Raw genomic sequence first — 19373 nt, 5'->3', positions numbered from 1 at the left:
CTTATTCATTTGCTCCATACATTAAAGGATTTATTGGTGTCGTTTCTTCGAATAGAAATAAGATTTTGATGTGTTATATTTATACTAACTTGTTGCTTTTCATTATAGTTATCCATTTTGAAAAGATCTGTTACAAAATTGGACATCATTTTATAATATAGTTGAGCAAAGAAAAAAATGAGACATGATTTGAAAACATATGTCCTTTATAGTTGGAGAGACAACTATAAGTATGTGTTTGGTTACCAGCAGTATTTGGTCACACCGTTGATAGTGCATATATATGCCGAAAGAAGATTTATAGTTGGAGAGACAACTAAGTCTCATTAACAAATCTCCTATCAAGAGTATTCAAGTATATTTTACACACATATATCGTTTATTAGTAGTTTAATTTAAACTTCATTTAATAGCTATTTTTTTTTACTGATTTTAGTGGTTTCTATAGAAAGAGTTAGGGTACATATAATCGATTGTGTTGATATTAACAAACAATCTGCTTTCGATCATTCTTTATTAAAGAATAATAAATTGCAGGTAAAATATTTTATTGTAGTTAATTTTCTTTTTTTTTATTACTCATTTCTCCATAATTTTTTCTTACCTCAACTATATTATAAAATGGATGATTTTTGTCGTTTGAGTTGCTCTTGAAATTCTCCTAAATTTGATGATTTTTTTTGCTTTATCTGAAAATGGAAAAATCAATTAATGCACATAATATTGTTTGTTTCAAATATTGGAGAAAGAAAAGAGGACTAGAAACCGGCAATTATAGAAAATCTTAGTTGTGATGCATTTCATTCAACCATGTGTCACGTGAATACATATCATATCAGCCATTTTCCATATCTCAGCTTATAAAAAAAAAAAAAAAAACATTTTCCATATCTCTATCAGACTATCACCATTTAAAATGGATCTCACACAAAAAGGGACAAGAAAAAAATTAAGAGAGTTCTATATTTAAAAATAGAGACAGTCCTACTAATTATGCAAATTTAAGTAGGGTCACTAACCTAATAATAATTTTTTTTTAAGAAGTCAAATAATGTTGGAGAACAAGCACGCACATACACTTTGTGTTATTGAAGAAGAAGAAAATTTAGGGAGAAGAAAAGAGATTTTATCGATTAGAGAATATGAGAAAAAGTTATTTACACACTTGTTCTAACTCCTACTTATAGAAAACAAAATATAGGTGATTAACTTTATAAGCAAGTAACCAACTAACCAACTACTAACTAATAAGTTAGTTACAACCAACTAACTTGAAATGAAACTAACTTTTTAAACTAGGTTTGAACAATTACAAAACAACAAATAATATATTAACAAAACAAAATTTTGTGCATTTAGATTGTGTGCTAATTCTTAAGAAAATGACTAATTTTATTGATTTTACAATAAAATTAATATTATTTATTAAAACATCCTTATATTATAAAATTCAATAATTAATGATATAGTGAAGAACGTTAATAAATGGCTACACTGTTAGCAAACAAGATATATAATGCAGGGGGCCATATATATTATGTACATGTCTGTTTTTTTCTTTTTCTAGTAAAATATATTAGACAATCTAAATTTACTTATGTATTATTTTCCTATAAAAACAATTGTAAAAAAAAAAAAAAAAAGTCGAAAGTGGCAATTAGGCACATGCATATGCATCCAACTCCTAGTTTGCAACAAAATGAATATAGACTATTTTTATTATTAGTATGGAGTTTGTTTGTTTGTTTTTGACTCAAGAAAGAATATAGTTTGTCGATGAATAATACTAGTAATCTTTTGTCAAAAAAAAAAAACATAATAATAATAATAATACTAGTAATCTGAATATGAATATGATGATCACATTATTTGGTCCCACCGTGAATGTACTTTAGAATTATGAACCGCGAACGTGTTGTGAAGAACAAACAAAAAGACAAGACACCATACTGAAGATGAAATGGACCAAGGACATGCTGAGAAATTTTGCTTCAACAGTTGATCAATCCTCCATTTTCACAATTTGTCAAGTAGCATATTGAGAGTTAATTAAAAATGAGAATGAGAAACAAATTTGAGAGTTTTCCACCCTTTGAGAGTTATCCCACCTTCCCACCCACGTACATCGCCTCCCCCTTGCCACCCGATAGCATATTACCGACTTTTACATTTGACGACGCTGACTACAACCCCTACCAAACTCCATCATGGGTTATTTGGCTCGTTGTCGGGTTCATGGTTGCTCTGGTTTTAGTTTCGGTTGTTTCAATTGTGTCACAGTGCTGCTGCAGTAAGAGGACTCCTCAGCCACCACAAGTGGTGTTGCCTCCTATGCCGATGACTGAGATCGAGATGCAGACCTTTCTGGCACGACCTTGATGGAGCTGGAGGAGAGGGAGGAAGTGTGTGTTAGCAAGCTGGGTCGACCCAAGTCTAATACAGAAGTTCAAAAGTCTTTTTGGCACCATGATTTCAAGTTCAATTGAAAAATTATTGCACTTGTTAGTTGTTTTTTATAACCAACGTTGGCTATAAAGAATTGTGCATTGGACTAAGCATGACATGGCAAGTGGTCAACTAAAACTTAGTTTACGGCAACAATATAACCAACGTGAACTAAGCCAACTTCAAACAACATAGTAATAATATTTTATATCATTATGAAAATGAACATCAACTAGCTATATTAATATGTGGGGTCAACTTTTGGTTCTTTATAAACAACCCACGATTAAAGTAAAAATTACTTAAATCAACTATAAATTTTTTAAATCCTACAAATCACTTTAGGTGGGAAGAACTTCTCTTTTGGTCGTCATTTAATTTAATTTTGATGTAATTTTCTGTTTAATAAAAAAAAAATTATGTAATTTTTCGGTCTAATGTTTTATGTTATAATCAACAAATTTTTTATGTGATATTTCTGCATATCTTCTAAACTGAAAATACCACTTTTTACACAAAAGTGAAGTTAAGCCTATATTTTCCTACATAATATTTTTTAAACAACATATTGGGCCTTTTTTTAGGTAGATAATATATTGGGCCTTAAACACTTAAGTTTCTACGGTTCAAATCTTAACAAAATAAAATGCATATTCACACTCAATGCCTTATAATTTTTTATATAAATTATTCATATTAAATTTATAAATTTGATCTCCATAAGTTTGATTCATGCCTCCGTCTCTCCTTGACTGCATATATAGAATTAAAACTAATGGGTTAAATTCCGTCAAAACTGTATTAAATTCATTCAAAAATATAATCAATTTATATTAATGATTCATATATCCTAGGGTATATATATATATATATATATATATATATATATATATATATATATATATATATATATATATATATATATATATATATATATATATATATAGGCAATATATTCAACTATGATTCATCATCAAAACAAGAGAATTGTAAAAATGATGAATATGTTGTTCTTTGTTTTTTATTTGGCGACTAGCACTACTGTTTACACAGTTGATAGTTTGCAACGCATGTCGAAAGATGATTTAGAGTTGGAGAGACAATTAAGTCTCATTAACAAGTCTCCTATCAAGAGTATTCATGTATATAAAAACATTTTTATTATTGGTAGTTTAATTTGATCTTCATATATAATAAGATTTTGTTTTGATTGATTTTGGTTGTTCCTATAGGTCGAGGCAGGGTATATAGTTGATTGTGTTGATATCTATAAACAGCCGGCTTTTGATCATCCCTTGTTACAAAATCATAAATTGCTGGTAAAATATTTTACCATGGTTAATTTTATATTTTTTGTTTTATTTTTTACCTATATATACTCTTACTTTCAATATTCATTTTATTTGTGGTAGATAAAACCAAGTTTTGAAAGAAAAGATACTCAAACAAGTATGAAGATTTCGCCAACCAAATCCCTTTATGGGCTCCAGAAAGTTAGTTGTCCAAAAGGAACTGTTCCTATTCGAAGAGTCACTAAAAATGATCTCATTCAAGACAAATATTTATTCAATGATCGTAAACTAACTCAAAATAGCTTTCGCACTAGTGTAAGTTTGCTCATATATACAACTGAATTTGTGTCAGGAACGACTTCATTTTGGTGTTAATATATATTTCATTTTTGTTTGTTCAAAAAAATATATAATGGTTCAATATTTCATTAATATATATGTGATTGTATTGAACATGTAGACTGCTCATGTATTACTTTCACCTTCCGGTGGTCCTACTATGGAGTAAATGGAACTACTAGTGTTTGGCATCCAAGTGTTGTTAAGGGTCAAGAAAGTGCAGGGCATTTATATGTCCAAAATGGAAATGGAGATGGTACTAATAAAATTGTAGTTGGATGGCATGTGAGTTTTAATTTAGGATTTAATTTATCCCTATTATTATATCAATATTTTTTATTCATAAAAGCATTCATTTTATGGCTTTATAATTTAAATAAATTTGATGTAATAGAAAAAACTAACTAATATATCTGATACATGATGTTAGGTATTTCCACAATTATATAATGATAATTATACACATCTATACACATATTGGAAGGTAAGTAATTTTTTAATTTTTTTATCTTTACTTGTATTACAACATAAGAAATACTTCGTATCTTGGCAAGATTTGTTCTTACTAAAATAACTAATTTTTTCAATGTTTAAATTTTTTTAAAAAATTTGCTATTATTTGAAAAACACAATTTTCATTCTTTAAATTTTGATGTTATTGAAAAACATTGTTTTATTACTTTAAAATCTAACATGATACTTAAATATCACAGTCAGGTAATGCAAATGGATGCTACAATATATTGTGCAACGGTTTCGTTCAGACCGCCCAAATATATTTCGTTGGTTCACGCATATCACGTACATCAGTCTATCGTGGCACTATGACTGAGTTGCCAATTTCTCTTGTCCAGGTTAATTTTTACTTGAAATTTTAATTGAAAATATATAGATTATTTTTTTTAATCGGCTAAATTTTATTAATGAACAAATTACTTAAACAAGAAGTAAAGTATAATAGAAATTGTCAGATTATTTTACAATATCAAGGATTTAAATAATATATTTACAAAATTTTATGGTATATATCCAGGATCCAGCAAGCAAAAATTGGTGGTTATCTGTGGCATTTAAGACAATTGGATATTTTCCAGCACACTTGTTCTCTAACTTGAAAGAAGCTGATGAAGTGGGATGGGGTGGGCTTACAGTAACTCCTTCGGGTACTGATAGTCCTGCGATGGGAACAGGAGGTCTCCCAAATGGTGATTTTGGTTACGCTTGTTATTTTAGGAACGTTGCATATCAAACCGTATCCAGAAAATTTATTGGACCCGTAACAAGTTTAGCAGCCACATTAAATGATTGCCCTAATTGCTATAATGTTCGCTACTATGGAGATAAAGGAGGACAATTTGGATATTCTCTTCAGTTTGGAGGACCTCCATGTTCCTGTGGAAAGTAATTGTATAAAACAATATTGCAACTCTTTTTGCAATGATTTATGAATGAATATGGTTTTTATTTTATTTTTGTAATTTTGATAATGTTATTTATTAAAATAATTTAAAGTTCCTTTTTATAGCGTCTGTTTGTTTCCAATGATTTTGGAAGGAAAGATTCATGAAGGAAGGAAAGCTCAGTTTCCAACATCCTTCTATTGTTTGGCACATGAAGGGGAGGGAAACATTTGAAGTACAGAAGCTGGGACCCACACATTTATTCTTTCCGTCCAAAAGTGGAGAGAAAATGGAACAAAGACAAAAGCTTACGTGAAAATGACAATAATATCTATCCTTATGTTGTTTTTAAAATTCACACCTAAGGAAATATTATATTATAGGGATATTGATGTCTTTTAAAAAATTTATTCTTTTTTAATTTTACTTTTTATGTTTCTTTCCTCTCACTTTTTATTCACTTTTGCTCAAACCAAACAACCATACAATCAACTCATTTTTCACTCAGTTTCTACTCATTTTCATTCCTTCAACATTCTTTAGGGATGACAATTTGACCCATACCCAGAGGGTACCCGCAAAAATTACCCACAACGGGTAGGTAAAAACCCGCATTTTGGGTACGGGCATGGGTATGGGTAATTACCCGCAAAAATAAACGGGTATGGGTGCGGGTACGGGTACCTTAGTACCCAACCCGCCTCATACCCGCATAATATATATTTATTTATTTTATTTATATTATTATATTATAATATATGTAAATCAATTTAAAAAAATACAACTCTACTAAACTATTACATATTTTTAATAAAAATGTTTATTTATAACATAATATAAAAATAATGTGAATATTTAACATAAATATGAACTTTAAAATAAGGTTAGTAATAATTTTGTTTATAATCTTCATTAGTCAATATTAAAATCTTTGAAATTTTTTTAATTATATTAAAATTATATGATATTTTATAATTGATCAATTTATTTTTAGTAAAAATGCGGGTAACGGGTACGGGTATGGGTACCTAGGTACCCATAGGGTATGGGGACGGGGGCAAAAGTTATTACCCACGCGGGTTTGGGGATGGGTACTAGTATTTTTTCAATCTGCGGGTATGAGGATGGGTACTTTAGTAACCTACCCATACCCTACCTATTGTCATCTCTAAATTCTTTCCTCTTACTACTGTATTTCCTTTCACTTTCTTTTGTCAACCAAACAAAGCCTAAGAGTCAAATAATATAAAAATATATGTCTCAATGAAGACCTTATACATCATGATGACAACTACACAAATATCACAAATAGGCTATTCTTCTAGTTGTATTGCAAATGTATCTAGTGGGGGCCAAATTATTTGTGTAGCAAGCCTATATGATAGCCGAATTGGGGATTTTATTGAGAAAGATGTTTGTGAAAAAGATAAAGGGTTTAAACAAGAAACATTCAAATTAGATAAAAAAAAAAGGCCCAACTTGAAAAACTTAAATGTTTTAGAGAACTCTGATGAGGATCTTCAAAAAGCAAGGAAAATGTGGGAGGTGGTAACCAATTGAGCTTTTATGCAGAATTGACAGATAGAGTTCTTCAAAATCTATCGAACTTGAAGCTCAAGGAAAAGAACTACTTCAAAGTGTTATAAATACCCAACACGGTTAACAAACCTTTTAGACACCTCCCACCACCATTGGAGAAACAGAACACACCCAACACCACAAAAGGATAGCTATGAACGAACAACTGATACAAAACCAAACTACCTTAAAGTTTTATACAACAACTCCCGCACGGGGCAAGTCCCAAGTCCCACATACAATACGGTTGAAAACCATTACAAATTAAAATTTCCCTCTTAGCAAGGCTTTCTTTGTTGGTAATTGACCAAAGAAGTAGTTGCCAAGTAAAAACAATAACTTTTAAATGAACATGGCTTATCCATAATTTCTCGAATCAAGATAACTTATCCAAGCTCAAAGAAACTGGGGGATGGATTGAACCGAATAAGTAACGAGATATTGAGTTAACCGTGTACATACATCCAATCTTGTGGTCACACTTCTTAAATGAAACTATATATCCTTTTGACATGAAATTAGAAACAACCACGTTTTCCACCCATACATCATCCCACCAAAATTTAATATTGCTTCCATTCTCATGCTTATTGGAAAATAAGCCTTGAAATCGATATGACCCACAAACCAAGCCCACTATTAATAAATATTTGCACCACAAAGAGACTATAACCAATGTCCCAGGGACATTGTCCCCTCAGTTCTGCCATGGTCATCGTAAGTTGTAACCTAAAGCAAATGTGAAGGATTTTTGTTAGATGAAGACCACAAAGTACGATAACCAATTCTCATTTTCCATACTACATTCACTTCATTCAATAGTATTTTTGTTCTGCGCTTCGTTTCCATTTATTTCTTCGCTATCACTCTCTCTTCTTTCATTCTCATTCTCAATTTCACATCCTTCTCTACATTAATATCCTTTTCACATGTATGTTGCAGAACAATGAGAATGTACGATAACTAAAAAGGAACAAAAGATTATTGTGGTGGGGATGTGTATTTCTGTCGGACCAACCCATCATCACTCAACAGTCAAAGATTCATTAACAACAAAGACTAGAAAATACTAAAACTTTTAAACCAAGTAAGAGATTCAAGACTAGAAGCAGAAAAAAAATTAAAAACCAAAAATCACTGATATTATAGAGAAAAAACATGTCTAACCCGACAAATAATTGTGGTTTCACTTTATTTTTTATTTTGAAACTTTGTTGCTGATGACACTGATAAAGAATACAATACAAAGTTCATATATGAACATTAAAACTCTACTACAGAAAATGGGATTAGGGACCAGGGTGTATTACATCAATAACCCGTAAGATTATTCTTTTTACTGGATATAACCCGCAATATTAGTATACTACAAATGTCACTGCAACTAAATCAACTCATCAATGGATTAAGTGCTAAGAAATTTAATCATAAGGATTCTTAAAATTCTTCAAGAGGTTAGGAATGTCGTAGGCAAGCATGTCATCAACTACTTGTATCATTTTTGGCTTCAATTTCTCAAACTTGTCGATATTATAACCACGCAAGCTCTCTCTGAAATGCTCAACATTTGGAAAGTCACCAGGAGGTAAATGGAACTCCCTTTGTACCTGTTTTGAATTTTACAGGTCATATATACACAATATAATATTTAAGTGACATCAAAGAGACATGTAAGGTGAGCAGAGCAAATGAAGAATCTGGTGCATACCTTTCCAAATTCACCTGCCAAGTTATCAATGAGTTTTTGCTGAGCTTTAGATTTGCCCATCATCGCAGGCATCTCCTTTTTAAGATGACCGATAATGTAAGCATGTATCTTGGCTGCTCGGGCTCATTTAACAAATTCAATGATCTACAATAGTCAATGAATTGAATACATAAGATAAAATTATGCAAATCAGCAACTTCAATAAATAACATATAAACAATAATTAACTGGATTGTGATATTCAGCAAAAGTATACATATCAAATTTCTCCATCAAGAAAATGACCCCGGAAGATCCACAAAATTAAATCAAAAGGCAAACTTCCTAGTAATTAAATCATGTCAATCTTCATAGTTTATTTGCTAACTATGTCTAGTAGAAAATAAAATAAAATGACTCTTCAATAAAATAAAATTAAATAAATAAACTCACTCTTCGATCACAAGCCGCCTTTGGTATATCTTTCAGATCTGAAAGAAGGTCTTCCTGTTCTTTTTCAAACAGTTCCTTTCCGATTGGACCGCTGACAGCATCATTTACAGGCTTGTCGTTAAAGGAGCTGCAAAAGAAAGGTGAGATTACGGTAGATTTGGAATTAACCCTCATAGCACAATAACAGAAATCTATAATTATGATAAGTATCAAAAAAATTTGAAAAATACATCTGCCACAATTCCACCACAAAAATAACATTGGTGCAACTTCATGATACTAGATAAAGATAAAATTAAAATAACTGGTGAATGCAGAAACACATTGGTTTCTTTCCAACTCTCCATGTCAAAGAGTACATTTTAACAATGACATACATATACTAAGTGACATACCCAATATACACACGAGTGACTTCAGGTGTGTTCAGCACCTTCCTGAGTGACCACATTAAGGCTCCATAAACCCTCATCAGCTGTAACATAGAGCCAAATTGAGGTCAGTATTCCCTAAAGCATGTACTAAGAGTTTCATTAGTATATATATAAAAACAAACCGAAGTTTAACTACACAAGTGCTTACTTGCTGAGTATCAACTTGATCTGCCTTGTTCAAAACTACTCGAATTTTGTCATCATGTCCCCGCAAAGAAGTTATCACGCGATTGAACTCATCACTAATATCAAGTTTGTGAGGATCAAACAAGAGGAGTATCAAATCACACTTTGCAGCAAACCAAGATGTTACACCCGTAAAATCATATGCTCGTTGTGTCCGTTGCTTTTCTCCAGATAGAACTCCAGGACTGTCCACAAATGTAATGTGCTCCAGTAGCTTTGGACAATCAAAAATTGGTTAATGGTTATATCCAAATGCACACAAGGAAAATCAATTAACTTATTCAATGGAGCTAAAGCAACTTACCGGATGAGGCATTTGTGAACACTCAAATTTTGACAGAAAAGCTGTGCCAAAAGTTGTAAGTCCACTAAACGGCATGTCTGCTTGGACAGCAACAGTATTTCCAGGAATGCTTCTCTCATCAGGTCCAGACTGTACACCAACACCATTTGCTAGTTAAAATTAATGCAATAATTCATTTTCCAAGATGACTTGAAGATATCTTACAATAATTCAAAGAATAATGCTAGTAACACACTTTTTAACACACTCTTTTATTGGTTAAAGTTTATATCGTCCCACCAAAATTATATGCGACCCACCTGATTTGGTGGGACCAATATGAATTTTAACCAATAAATGATAGTGTGTTGGAAAGTGTGTTAGAGAGTGTTGCTAGAACTCAAGACAATTCAAATAGTCAAAACTAGGCACTTATGCAAAAATAATTTGAAAACTTTAAGGTATTAGAGTGTTGTGGGAGGGACTCTGGTTTTCTGGCACATACCATGACAACAACAAACCTATCAGTTGTAGGCTCAGGTCCAATATGTGCACCTATTGATAGTTATGGAAAAACAACACAAGCTTCAATAACTTATGTCTACAAAACAGATATGGGAAGTTCCACACTTAGACACCGATATGGATATAGAAAAAGCAGAATTACTTGCCTGGATAACCACATTTAAGCAGATGTTTGATAAATGTTGTTTTACCAGTTGAATATTGACCCAAAAGCATAACCATAGGTTTGGCATCAAAATCACTATTTGTCTACAGTAAGTAAAGCATTGCAATCAATAAAGATGTCAATTGTGTATTTAAAACAAAGCAATGATGTAACCAAGTATAGAAATGTGACACTAAATCTATAATGGCCAGTCATTTCTAAAGATGGTAACTTACTGACCAATAATGGGGAGACAAAATCATTAAAGCGGTAAGTAACTTCTAAAGGCTTCAACTTCTGGATATAGAGTCTCTTCAAGCCATCAATTATTGATGTCACAGAGGAAAGTGGCACCTGTTGAAATATGCACCAAAATAGAAGTGAAAACCCTATAAGAACATATAAGTATAATTTCTAAGCTTTGGCAATAGCAAAGAAGTAGCAGCACACCGAATAAAGGGCCTAGAGAACACATCTACAGGATAATGCCAAATTGTTTTATGCCCTATCAGATACCAACTTAGATGGATACAAGACAAAATGAAAATTTGATTAGCCTTGATACTTCAGGCAGATTATTGGTATTGGCATGCATCATTTAGACGTTTGCATAAAATCCAAGAGATAATGTTAGTTTCAGGCCTCTAGTAACATCCTAGTCAGACAAAAATCAAACCAACCATTCCTGGGGATACTTTTCATTCTTCAAGATTATGATGACACAAAATGAAACTAAAGCATAATAAAGCTGGTAAAGAATGCCAATCAAACTTGTAACTGTTACTAATCCAAAACTTAAGATGAATATTGAGGATGTTCTCTCTAGCAGCAGATAAGGATAATGCACAAAGAAAGGGAGGAAAAATTCAAAGTCACAGATACACAGAGTAGCAGAATGCTTGCCTTTTTTGTGGACTTCGAAGAAAACCAACTGCTTGATGGTGATAGCTGTAACTGAGGACTACCTGCATTATCGCTAGTTACTTAACTGGGATTTTGAAGAGAAAGGAGCAAACAAGAAAACAAAAATCAACGAGTGCCCATATTCAATAAAATGGGAAATATATTACCATTTACATCAGTGTCTTTTTGTTTATGCTTTTTTTTCTGTAGATACAAAGCCAAGCAGTAAGTACTTTTACTAAATAAACATGAAAAAGTTAATACCATAAAAAAATAGGAAATCGTAAAAATAAATACTTACAGCTAGTAATACATCCAAACCCTCCATTATGGGAGGTTTCAGATTTTTCAAATCAACTGCAATAAATGATAAGCTCTATTAGCTAAAAAAAAACTTGCTATCGAAATTCACAATAAATATGTGCAGACAGTACACACTATGTGCATTTTAATATTTGACCAATACAATTACAAAACTTTATTCAAACAAAACAATAGAAGAAAAACCTAAACACACATAACTTACTTACCATCACTATTCAGCAGATCATGTGTTATTGGGTGTCCAGATTGTGCCAAAGAAACTACCTACATTTCAAATGAGTAAGATTCTGGAAATCGATCAGCATTAAACTTCCGCAAAGTGTAACATATTTTTACCTGCATAGCAATGATAAACTCTTGGAAACCTAGATAACCTTGTCGCTTTGAATCTGCAATAGCCCACACCTTATTTTGGTAAGGAGCAAAGAAACAAACAATTTAGTTCACGAGGTATAAAGAAAAAAATTAAAAGAGATACTTATCAACAAGTACAGTTTATGTAAAAACTCAAATACCACATGTCCATACCATTCCAATTGATAGACACAAACGTCAAATTAGTATCGAAGTGAAATAAATAAAAGTGTAGGAGTTCAAATTCAATCCACTATCAGTCTTTTTTTTTTTTTTTTTGGAATAGAAGAGGGCAAACGCCCAATCCACTATTAGTCTAGTACAAAACAAAATAAATTAAAGTTAAAATTTAAAACAAAATGGTCAATTGACAACATAAAACTCTTAATAGCAACATCTTTAAATCTAAAAAACAAAAAGTCAAAACAAAAGGAGTTACATTGAATAACAGTGTCGTTAATTGCAGATTGCAGAAAATAACGGTTTTTTCAAATTCCACTACACAACAGTGCTATAAGCCTATAACGCTGCTATAGCCGCTATTTCACAATATTTGGTACTAAATAGTATATCGTGGAACAATAGCGATTTGTTCAAATTCCAATATGCAATAGCGCTAGCGCCGCTATAGCTGTTATTTAACAACATCGTGGGATAATCTGTGATAGTGTTTCCACAAATCAAAGTTCAAACCCAATTCAAGAGCAACCACTATAATTTGATTTAGCAAAGTGAAAAAGAGTAGAGTTTAGTATAGTAGGCATAGTAGTTAATCCCGGATCCCGGAGCGGAGCAGCCAACCCCAAAAATGGGATAGCGGCATCCCGGGGAGCGGGATGGCCGGGATGGCGCTATTCATTTTTTTATTTTTTTATAAATTACATAAATAATACTATAAATATATAATTAATGTAAAACTAAACAAACATCTCAAAATCCATAAAACATTCATAAATCATAAATTCAAACCACAAATCTCAAGTCTTCAACACCTTCATCATCATAAAGTAACAAAAATTACCAACAAAAGTCAAGCAAAATAAATAAGCAAAAGTCACTTAGATTAATAAAGTAACTAAAATAAATAATCAAGTCTAATAATCATCATCAAAATCATTGTCTTCTTCATAATCCTCATCAGCCTCCACAACATTATCTTCAACATCATCTCCAATTTCTTCAACACCTTCATCCTCCACTTGTTGTATGCCTCACATAACTAGACTGCACAGTTTCTGAGATTGATGGTATTGCTGAAGATGAAGATGATGCCATAGTTGACAAATTCTAAACTATAACAGAATGAAATAGATATTAGAAGATAGAAAGAAAAAAAAAACTGAGCTTGAAGAGAAAGGAACAGAGTGGTTTAATTAGAACAACAATCAGAGCTTGAAAAAATAATCAGACCTTGAAAAGAAAAAAAAAACAGAGCTTGAAAAAAAAAAAAAAACAGAGCTTGAAAAAACAGAGTTGGAAAAGTAGAGAAGAAAGAAACAGATTTGATGATGATGAAGTAGAGAGATTAGAACAAAAAAAAAACAGAGTTGATGATGATGAAATAGAGATGATGAAAGAAACATAACCAACCTTGGTGAAGTTTGGAGAGATGATGAAGCTTTGAAGAAGTTAGGAGGTGGAGATGATAATACGATGAAGCTTTGATTTTGGAGATGATAATACGATGAATTTGATTTTGGATCGTTATTTTGATGTGAAGAAAATAATAGATGTGAATTGATGCGGCGGCTAGGGTTTCTTTTGTGAAGTTGTGAACAACAAGATGTAAAATACCAAATATACCCTTACTAAAATCAATAAAATTCCCAAAAACCCATGTTTTTAAAAACCCGGTCCAATCCCGGGATGGATATACGCGACCCGCTCCATTGAGAACCCGGGATCCCACCGAGAAGGTGAGCTGCTCCGCTCCGAGTCTTCCCGTAGCGGTTGGCCACCGCTCCGCGCCGCGTCACCGGGATCCCACCGGGATCGCGCGCGATTGACTACCCTGATAGTAGGATGGACAGGGAAAGTTGAAATTGGACCGATGCATGCTTGACAGTGTAAGATGCTCATTGGATGTTAGTGTAAACCATTAATTTGCAATGTCATACAATTAATTTCAAAATAACCTATGATTTGGTGGAATACAAGATGCTCATTGGATGTTGGTGTAAAACTATCTTACATTGGCGGTGCATATTCTATATTCTCGAATACAAATGCAAAGTCATTACAATTACTATATATATAATAAAATTCTATATTCTCGAATATAAATGCAAATTCATTACATTTACTATATATATAATAATGGTCATACATTGTCGGTGTAAAATAGGTTTACACTAATATCCAATGAGAGACCACCATCTTTCCGCATCACACTATCAGTTTAAAAATAACCATACAAAGTGGGTGACATGGCAAAACAGTGGATTCTCAGTTAGAAAATTACAACAGGGGCAAACCTGCCAAAATCACATTATCTAAGTTTTGATTCCATTGCATATGTTACCTCCAAGCAACCAATTTAATCCCTTTTTCTGAACTATCAAACCAAGCAATCATATCTTAAGATTGTTTACAAGTCATAAATGTAAGAAAAACAAGAAAACCTGTTTAAGATCTTGACGGGACAAATTAGACATAGCGAAAAACTTGGTGGCATCATTCCCCGTCATGCGTCCATCACTATCTGAAAATCAAAGCGAGCACAGTGTTCAGTTCCATTGTTAAACCAAAAAAACTAAGCAAGAAATTAGTGAAAATAGATAGATTAGTACCTGAATCAGCGAAATTGAACCATTGCTGGTAAATGTTGTGATGCTCTTTGGAGCACGAACCGATTGGGATCGGATCGAACTCCAACTCCATTGATAGAAGAACAATACACTGTATTGCGTTTCACGTTTCCAAAACGCAGATTCTGTGATGTCGTTTGTGCTTTTTGTGAGTTATCATATTCGACGAGTTCGATTAGCGTTGCAAAGGAAACTAGAGTTAGCTTTCTTGTTTAAGATGATTCGAGGATTCAAGAGACAGTAAGTGAAATAATAAGCACTATCGAGGTCGTAATTAAATTTCGTGAATACATAAATCATGTCAAATTAAAAAGGGAAAATAACTGACACCAGAAAAAACCATACCATTACTGATGGACTAATTGACAAATCAGAGTTAAAAAATACTAAAGGGCCAAGGATGGAGGGACTGAATTCTCCTTGTTTGAGAAGGATTCTAAGCTAGGTTTCAACTCGTCAGAGTTGGGATCATTCACCTTGGTGGCCTTTTGGCTTCATTGCAAACTTGTAGTGATGGGTTTATTCATGTCATGTTTTCTGGTTTGTGACTTTATTCGTGCTCAGAGCTATGGGGTTAATACTCTGGGTTCATTCACCTTGGTGGCCTTTTGGCTTCATTGCAAACTTGTAGTGATGGGTTTATTCATGTCATGTTTTCCGGTTTGTGACTTTATTCGTGCTCGGAGCTATGGGGTTAATACTCAATACAACATTGTTCATTTTTTTCGCAGATGGGTTCATGATGGGATATTATAGCAATTTGTAGTGTCAAGTACTATAACTCCAAGACTAATGTTGTGTGCACTATGTTGTTGTATCCTTCAGCTGTTGTATTTTGAGTTTATGAAGAATAAAAAAACTACTATAATTTTAGGCATGTCAGGGGAAAATAACCATTTGTTAGACTCATTCAATTGTTGTCAAACTCACAAGTCTATAAAGGCTAGTCAATTTTATACAAAAATAATAATTGTAAACAAGTTAACTCAATTTTGATACCTAAAGTCGGAAACTAGCTGATTCTGAGTTAACTCGAAAATTTGACAACCACAGGAAGGAGAGATTGCCTGGCTGGATAATCTTTGGGAACCACATGTTACATGGTGTGAAACGAGGAGGTTAGTGAAGGGGATTTAAATGGCGGAAAGAAGGGACGCTTTTTTAGCACGACTGATTAGGGTAGAGGATTTTCTGTGTGAAAGAAGTGCAACTCTGACTTTTTAGAGCATCCTCTGGTTTTTTATTTCTTCATTATGTTTGTTGTCCTACAATTCTGTGATTAGGTTTCTATTCTCTGCTTGTAAGAACTCACTCCTCTGTTCCATTCAGAAAGTTCAGTGCTAATTTCTGTTCTTCTTAGACTAGGTCTTTTTAAGTTAATATACAACAAGAGATTTATGATCCATGAGAAACCTATGAAAGCCACATTTTTTACATTTTACATAAAATGCTAGCTTAAAAGTAAAATTTGGAGTTTTTAGACCAACATATAATCACGTTATATAGAAATGTAAAGGGGACAATTTGATCTTGTAGCTGTGAAAGAAAATGCAAACAAACCTTAGCTGATTGCCAACTGGAATTCCATTTGATGGTAATCTGCATAAGACAAGAATTTTTCAGGAATTAAACTTCAAAGGCTTGTCATTTTAAACATAATCAAAATAAGACATTTAAATTAGCTATGTCAAATAGAATCTGTAATTGTAAGTATTAAAATGCTCTTTGTCAAATAGAATATGTAATTAGCTATGTCATAGTTAATCGTAGGTTCCTATTTAAGCGACATAACAGACACATGTACAAACCCAAAACTTGTGATTTTCGCATTCCAAATATGTCAGATATTTGTTAGCAGTAGAAAAGAATTGAGGATATATAAAATAAGCCGTTAAGACTACGAGATTTTAACAATGTTTCACAAGGAGTAAATATCTGAAAGGGGATTCAGTAAAATTATGCCGAGGGTGAGAATCCCTTCAAACAGTTTAAAGTGCAGTTCTAAACTTCGAGTTTAAATAATTTAATTGCATGTTCATACTGAATTTCAGAAGAGTAAAAATAGATCTTCTATACAGAGTGCGGGCCTCTTGTCTGGGAGTCATTTGTCAAGTCTGACATTTAAATTTTTCAGCAAGAGAAACAAGGATCACCTACCTATCAACACATCAAATATATATGTTCTGCTTCTCTGAGATGACTATCACCAAGACTATTACTTGTCTAGCTGAGTAAAGTATCAAAGTTGAAATTAAAGTTTTTTCTTTCTGGTACAAGAATTAAAGCTCTACTATGTCATTGTGTGTGTTAGGGAAAATAATGAAAAGTATTGATACTCGAGAGTCGGAAAATGAATTATATATCATGTCAGGGGTAAAATGAAACAATAAATTTTTAGCTAGATGAGACATTAATACGAAGGCACACTCGCATACATATGGCCAGATTGAACCATTAACCAACCCATGATATGACCTCAAGACAATTGAAGAATAAGAGTTTTAAAACTTTCAAATTCAGATGCACCAAGTAGAACTAGAAGGTGACAAGACAACCTCAACAGCCACATTCAAATGTTTGCACATTGTGCCACCTTCCCTAGTTTTACATAATGGCAACGAAGTTGGGAAAGAAAATTCACAACGCCAAGGCATAATAACAAAGCCAACCTTTAACATGATAATAAAATTACTTACCCTGATGTTTGTTGTAAACTCTCAGTTTCAAATGCATTTGTTGAATTAGACCAAGGTGGCGGCTCAGTAGTTGACTTTGGTTGATGCTGTAAAGGGTTATTAGAAAATATTTGCCTCCTATTCTCGTGAGCCTTGATATTCTAGGGTACATAACATACATTCACCATATAAATTACATAACATGAGAAAAATTGTGTGACATGACATAATATACATAAAAATTTGATTGACGATAAACATACAAATATAGATTTAATTCATATACACCGTCAATCTAAATAATTTTTAATCGTCGGATGATTAAAATCTTTTGACATAAGTATAGTCAATCAAGCATCACAGAAAATAGCAGTTTGTTCAAATTTTACTGTGCTAGAGTCCTATAGCCGCTATTTGACAACACCTTGTACTAAACCGCGTATCAGAGAACAATAGCAATTTGTTAAAATTTCCCTATGCAATTGCGCTATAACGCCACTATATCCGCTATTCGTTTGTAAAGTTTGTGCTAAACAATAGTTACCTCTGTCCTAGTAGTCAAAACATCTTGAAGATGCTTTGTGGCTCCCATGAGCTTGTTCTTCAAGTCATCACAAACAGCATTGGAATGTACAACTCTATCTTCTGAGTAAATCTCATCAGCCAAATCAATTTTCTGAATATTTTGCAAATCCAAAACAGCCGCATTCAACGTCGTTATATCAGTCTTAATGAATGCAGTTAGTTCTTGAATTTCCATAATTGGATCATTAAACATCGACGATTGCTTCGCCACTACAACAACCAATAACAGATCATAAAAACAAAATTCAATCAATTCAATTCGATTCAATATATATATATACACATAAAATGATGATGAAATTGCTTACACTTAGCGAGTCTAGCGATTTTCTGTGAAGTTTCATGGATTCCAAATCCGATTTGTGATGCTTTTCGGTTGAATTCGGATCTTGAATAGGAATTTTGAGAGGTAGACGGTTGTTGATTAGGCGGTGATGTGGCTCCACCTCCTCCGCCGCCGATCTTCTTTAGAGTCTCCGTCAGTGATCGGAACTCCGACGTACGGTCACGGTAAGTGGAAGCCATCGAATCGGAGAGAGAAATTCTATGGCGAGAGAGATTTCGTACACACAACGTATCAGTTTCATTGAGCAAACGGAAACGAACCGAATCAGAAAAGCCATATTGGACCGGGTGGTCGGACAGGGTCTGTTTGGGAAAATACAAAACAAATACTCCGTCTGTCCCACAATAAGTCAGTCATTTGACTGCGTCACGCATGTCAATGCATGATTTTAATGATTAATATTTTTAATCGTATAATAATAAAAATTATAAAAATATGATATTTTGTAAATACTCTTCGAGATGAATTCAACATCTTATATGCTAATATATGTTTTATTTATTAGTAGAAAAATAGGGTCAAAACAAGATATGTGAATAGTGTATATAGTCAAAATGACTCACTCATTTTGGGACGAAGGGAGTAAATTTAACTGACTGAGTTAATTCGAAA

General features: G+C 32.8%; 3 protein-coding genes and 1 long non-coding RNA gene across 5 annotated transcripts; 1 reads left to right on the top strand and 3 right to left on the bottom strand.

The window, feature by feature from the left end:
* Positions 1-3407: 3407 nt before the first annotated feature.
* On the top strand, positions 3408-5481 carry LOC123920576. The gene is made up of 7 exons (XM_045972857.1): positions 3408-3587; positions 3678-3764; positions 3858-4020; positions 4198-4361; positions 4507-4560; positions 4790-4930; positions 5110-5481. The coding sequence occupies exons 1-7, from the start codon at positions 3408-3410 to the stop codon at positions 5479-5481; spliced, it is 1161 nt and encodes a 386-aa protein (XP_045828813.1).
* A 2732-nt stretch (positions 5482-8213) lies between these two features.
* On the bottom strand, positions 8214-16639 carry LOC123920410 (EH domain-containing protein 1-like). 2 transcript variants are annotated; one of them, XM_045972672.1, is made up of 16 exons: positions 15138-16637; positions 14970-15049; positions 12331-12399; positions 12201-12258; positions 11972-12027; positions 11838-11874; positions 11671-11732; positions 11008-11121; positions 10769-10871; positions 10603-10652; positions 10119-10247; positions 9777-10028; positions 9590-9669; positions 9195-9321; positions 8763-8906; positions 8214-8661 (listed from the first exon to the last, which is right to left on the bottom strand). In XM_045972672.1, the coding sequence occupies exons 1-15, from the start codon at positions 15226-15228 to the stop codon at positions 8886-8888; spliced, it is 1329 nt and encodes a 442-aa protein (XP_045828628.1). In that variant the 5' UTR covers positions 15229-16637; the 3' UTR covers positions 8214-8661; positions 8763-8885. The 2 variants fall into 2 exon arrangements, with proteins under 2 accessions (XP_045828628.1, XP_045828629.1); XM_045972673.1 differs by lacking the exons at positions 10603-10652; positions 10769-10871 and having other exon boundaries at positions 15138-16639.
* LOC123920413 lies at positions 13277-14221 on the bottom strand. Its single transcript, XR_006813657.1, has 2 exons — positions 13939-14221; positions 13277-13635 (listed from the first exon to the last, which is right to left on the bottom strand). It is a non-coding gene; the product is annotated as an uncharacterized LOC123920413 (long non-coding RNA).
* Positions 15230-19052, bottom strand: LOC123920575 (syntaxin-31-like; the record flags this gene model as incomplete). The annotated part of the gene is made up of 4 exons (XM_045972856.1): positions 18724-19052; positions 18375-18625; positions 16716-16754; positions 15230-15280 (listed from the first exon to the last, which is right to left on the bottom strand). Coding segments are annotated over exons 1-4 (558 nt in total), but the record flags the coding sequence as incomplete, so codon positions are not given.
* Between the last annotated feature and the right edge of the window lie 321 nt (positions 19053-19373).

Source organism: Trifolium pratense, linkage group LG4 (assembly GCF_020283565.1).
Source record: "Trifolium pratense cultivar HEN17-A07 linkage group LG4, ARS_RC_1.1, whole genome shotgun sequence".
In the NCBI taxonomy this organism is placed as follows: domain Eukaryota; kingdom Viridiplantae; phylum Streptophyta; class Magnoliopsida; order Fabales; family Fabaceae; genus Trifolium; species Trifolium pratense.
This window is presented reverse-complemented; position numbering and strand designations above follow the sequence as displayed.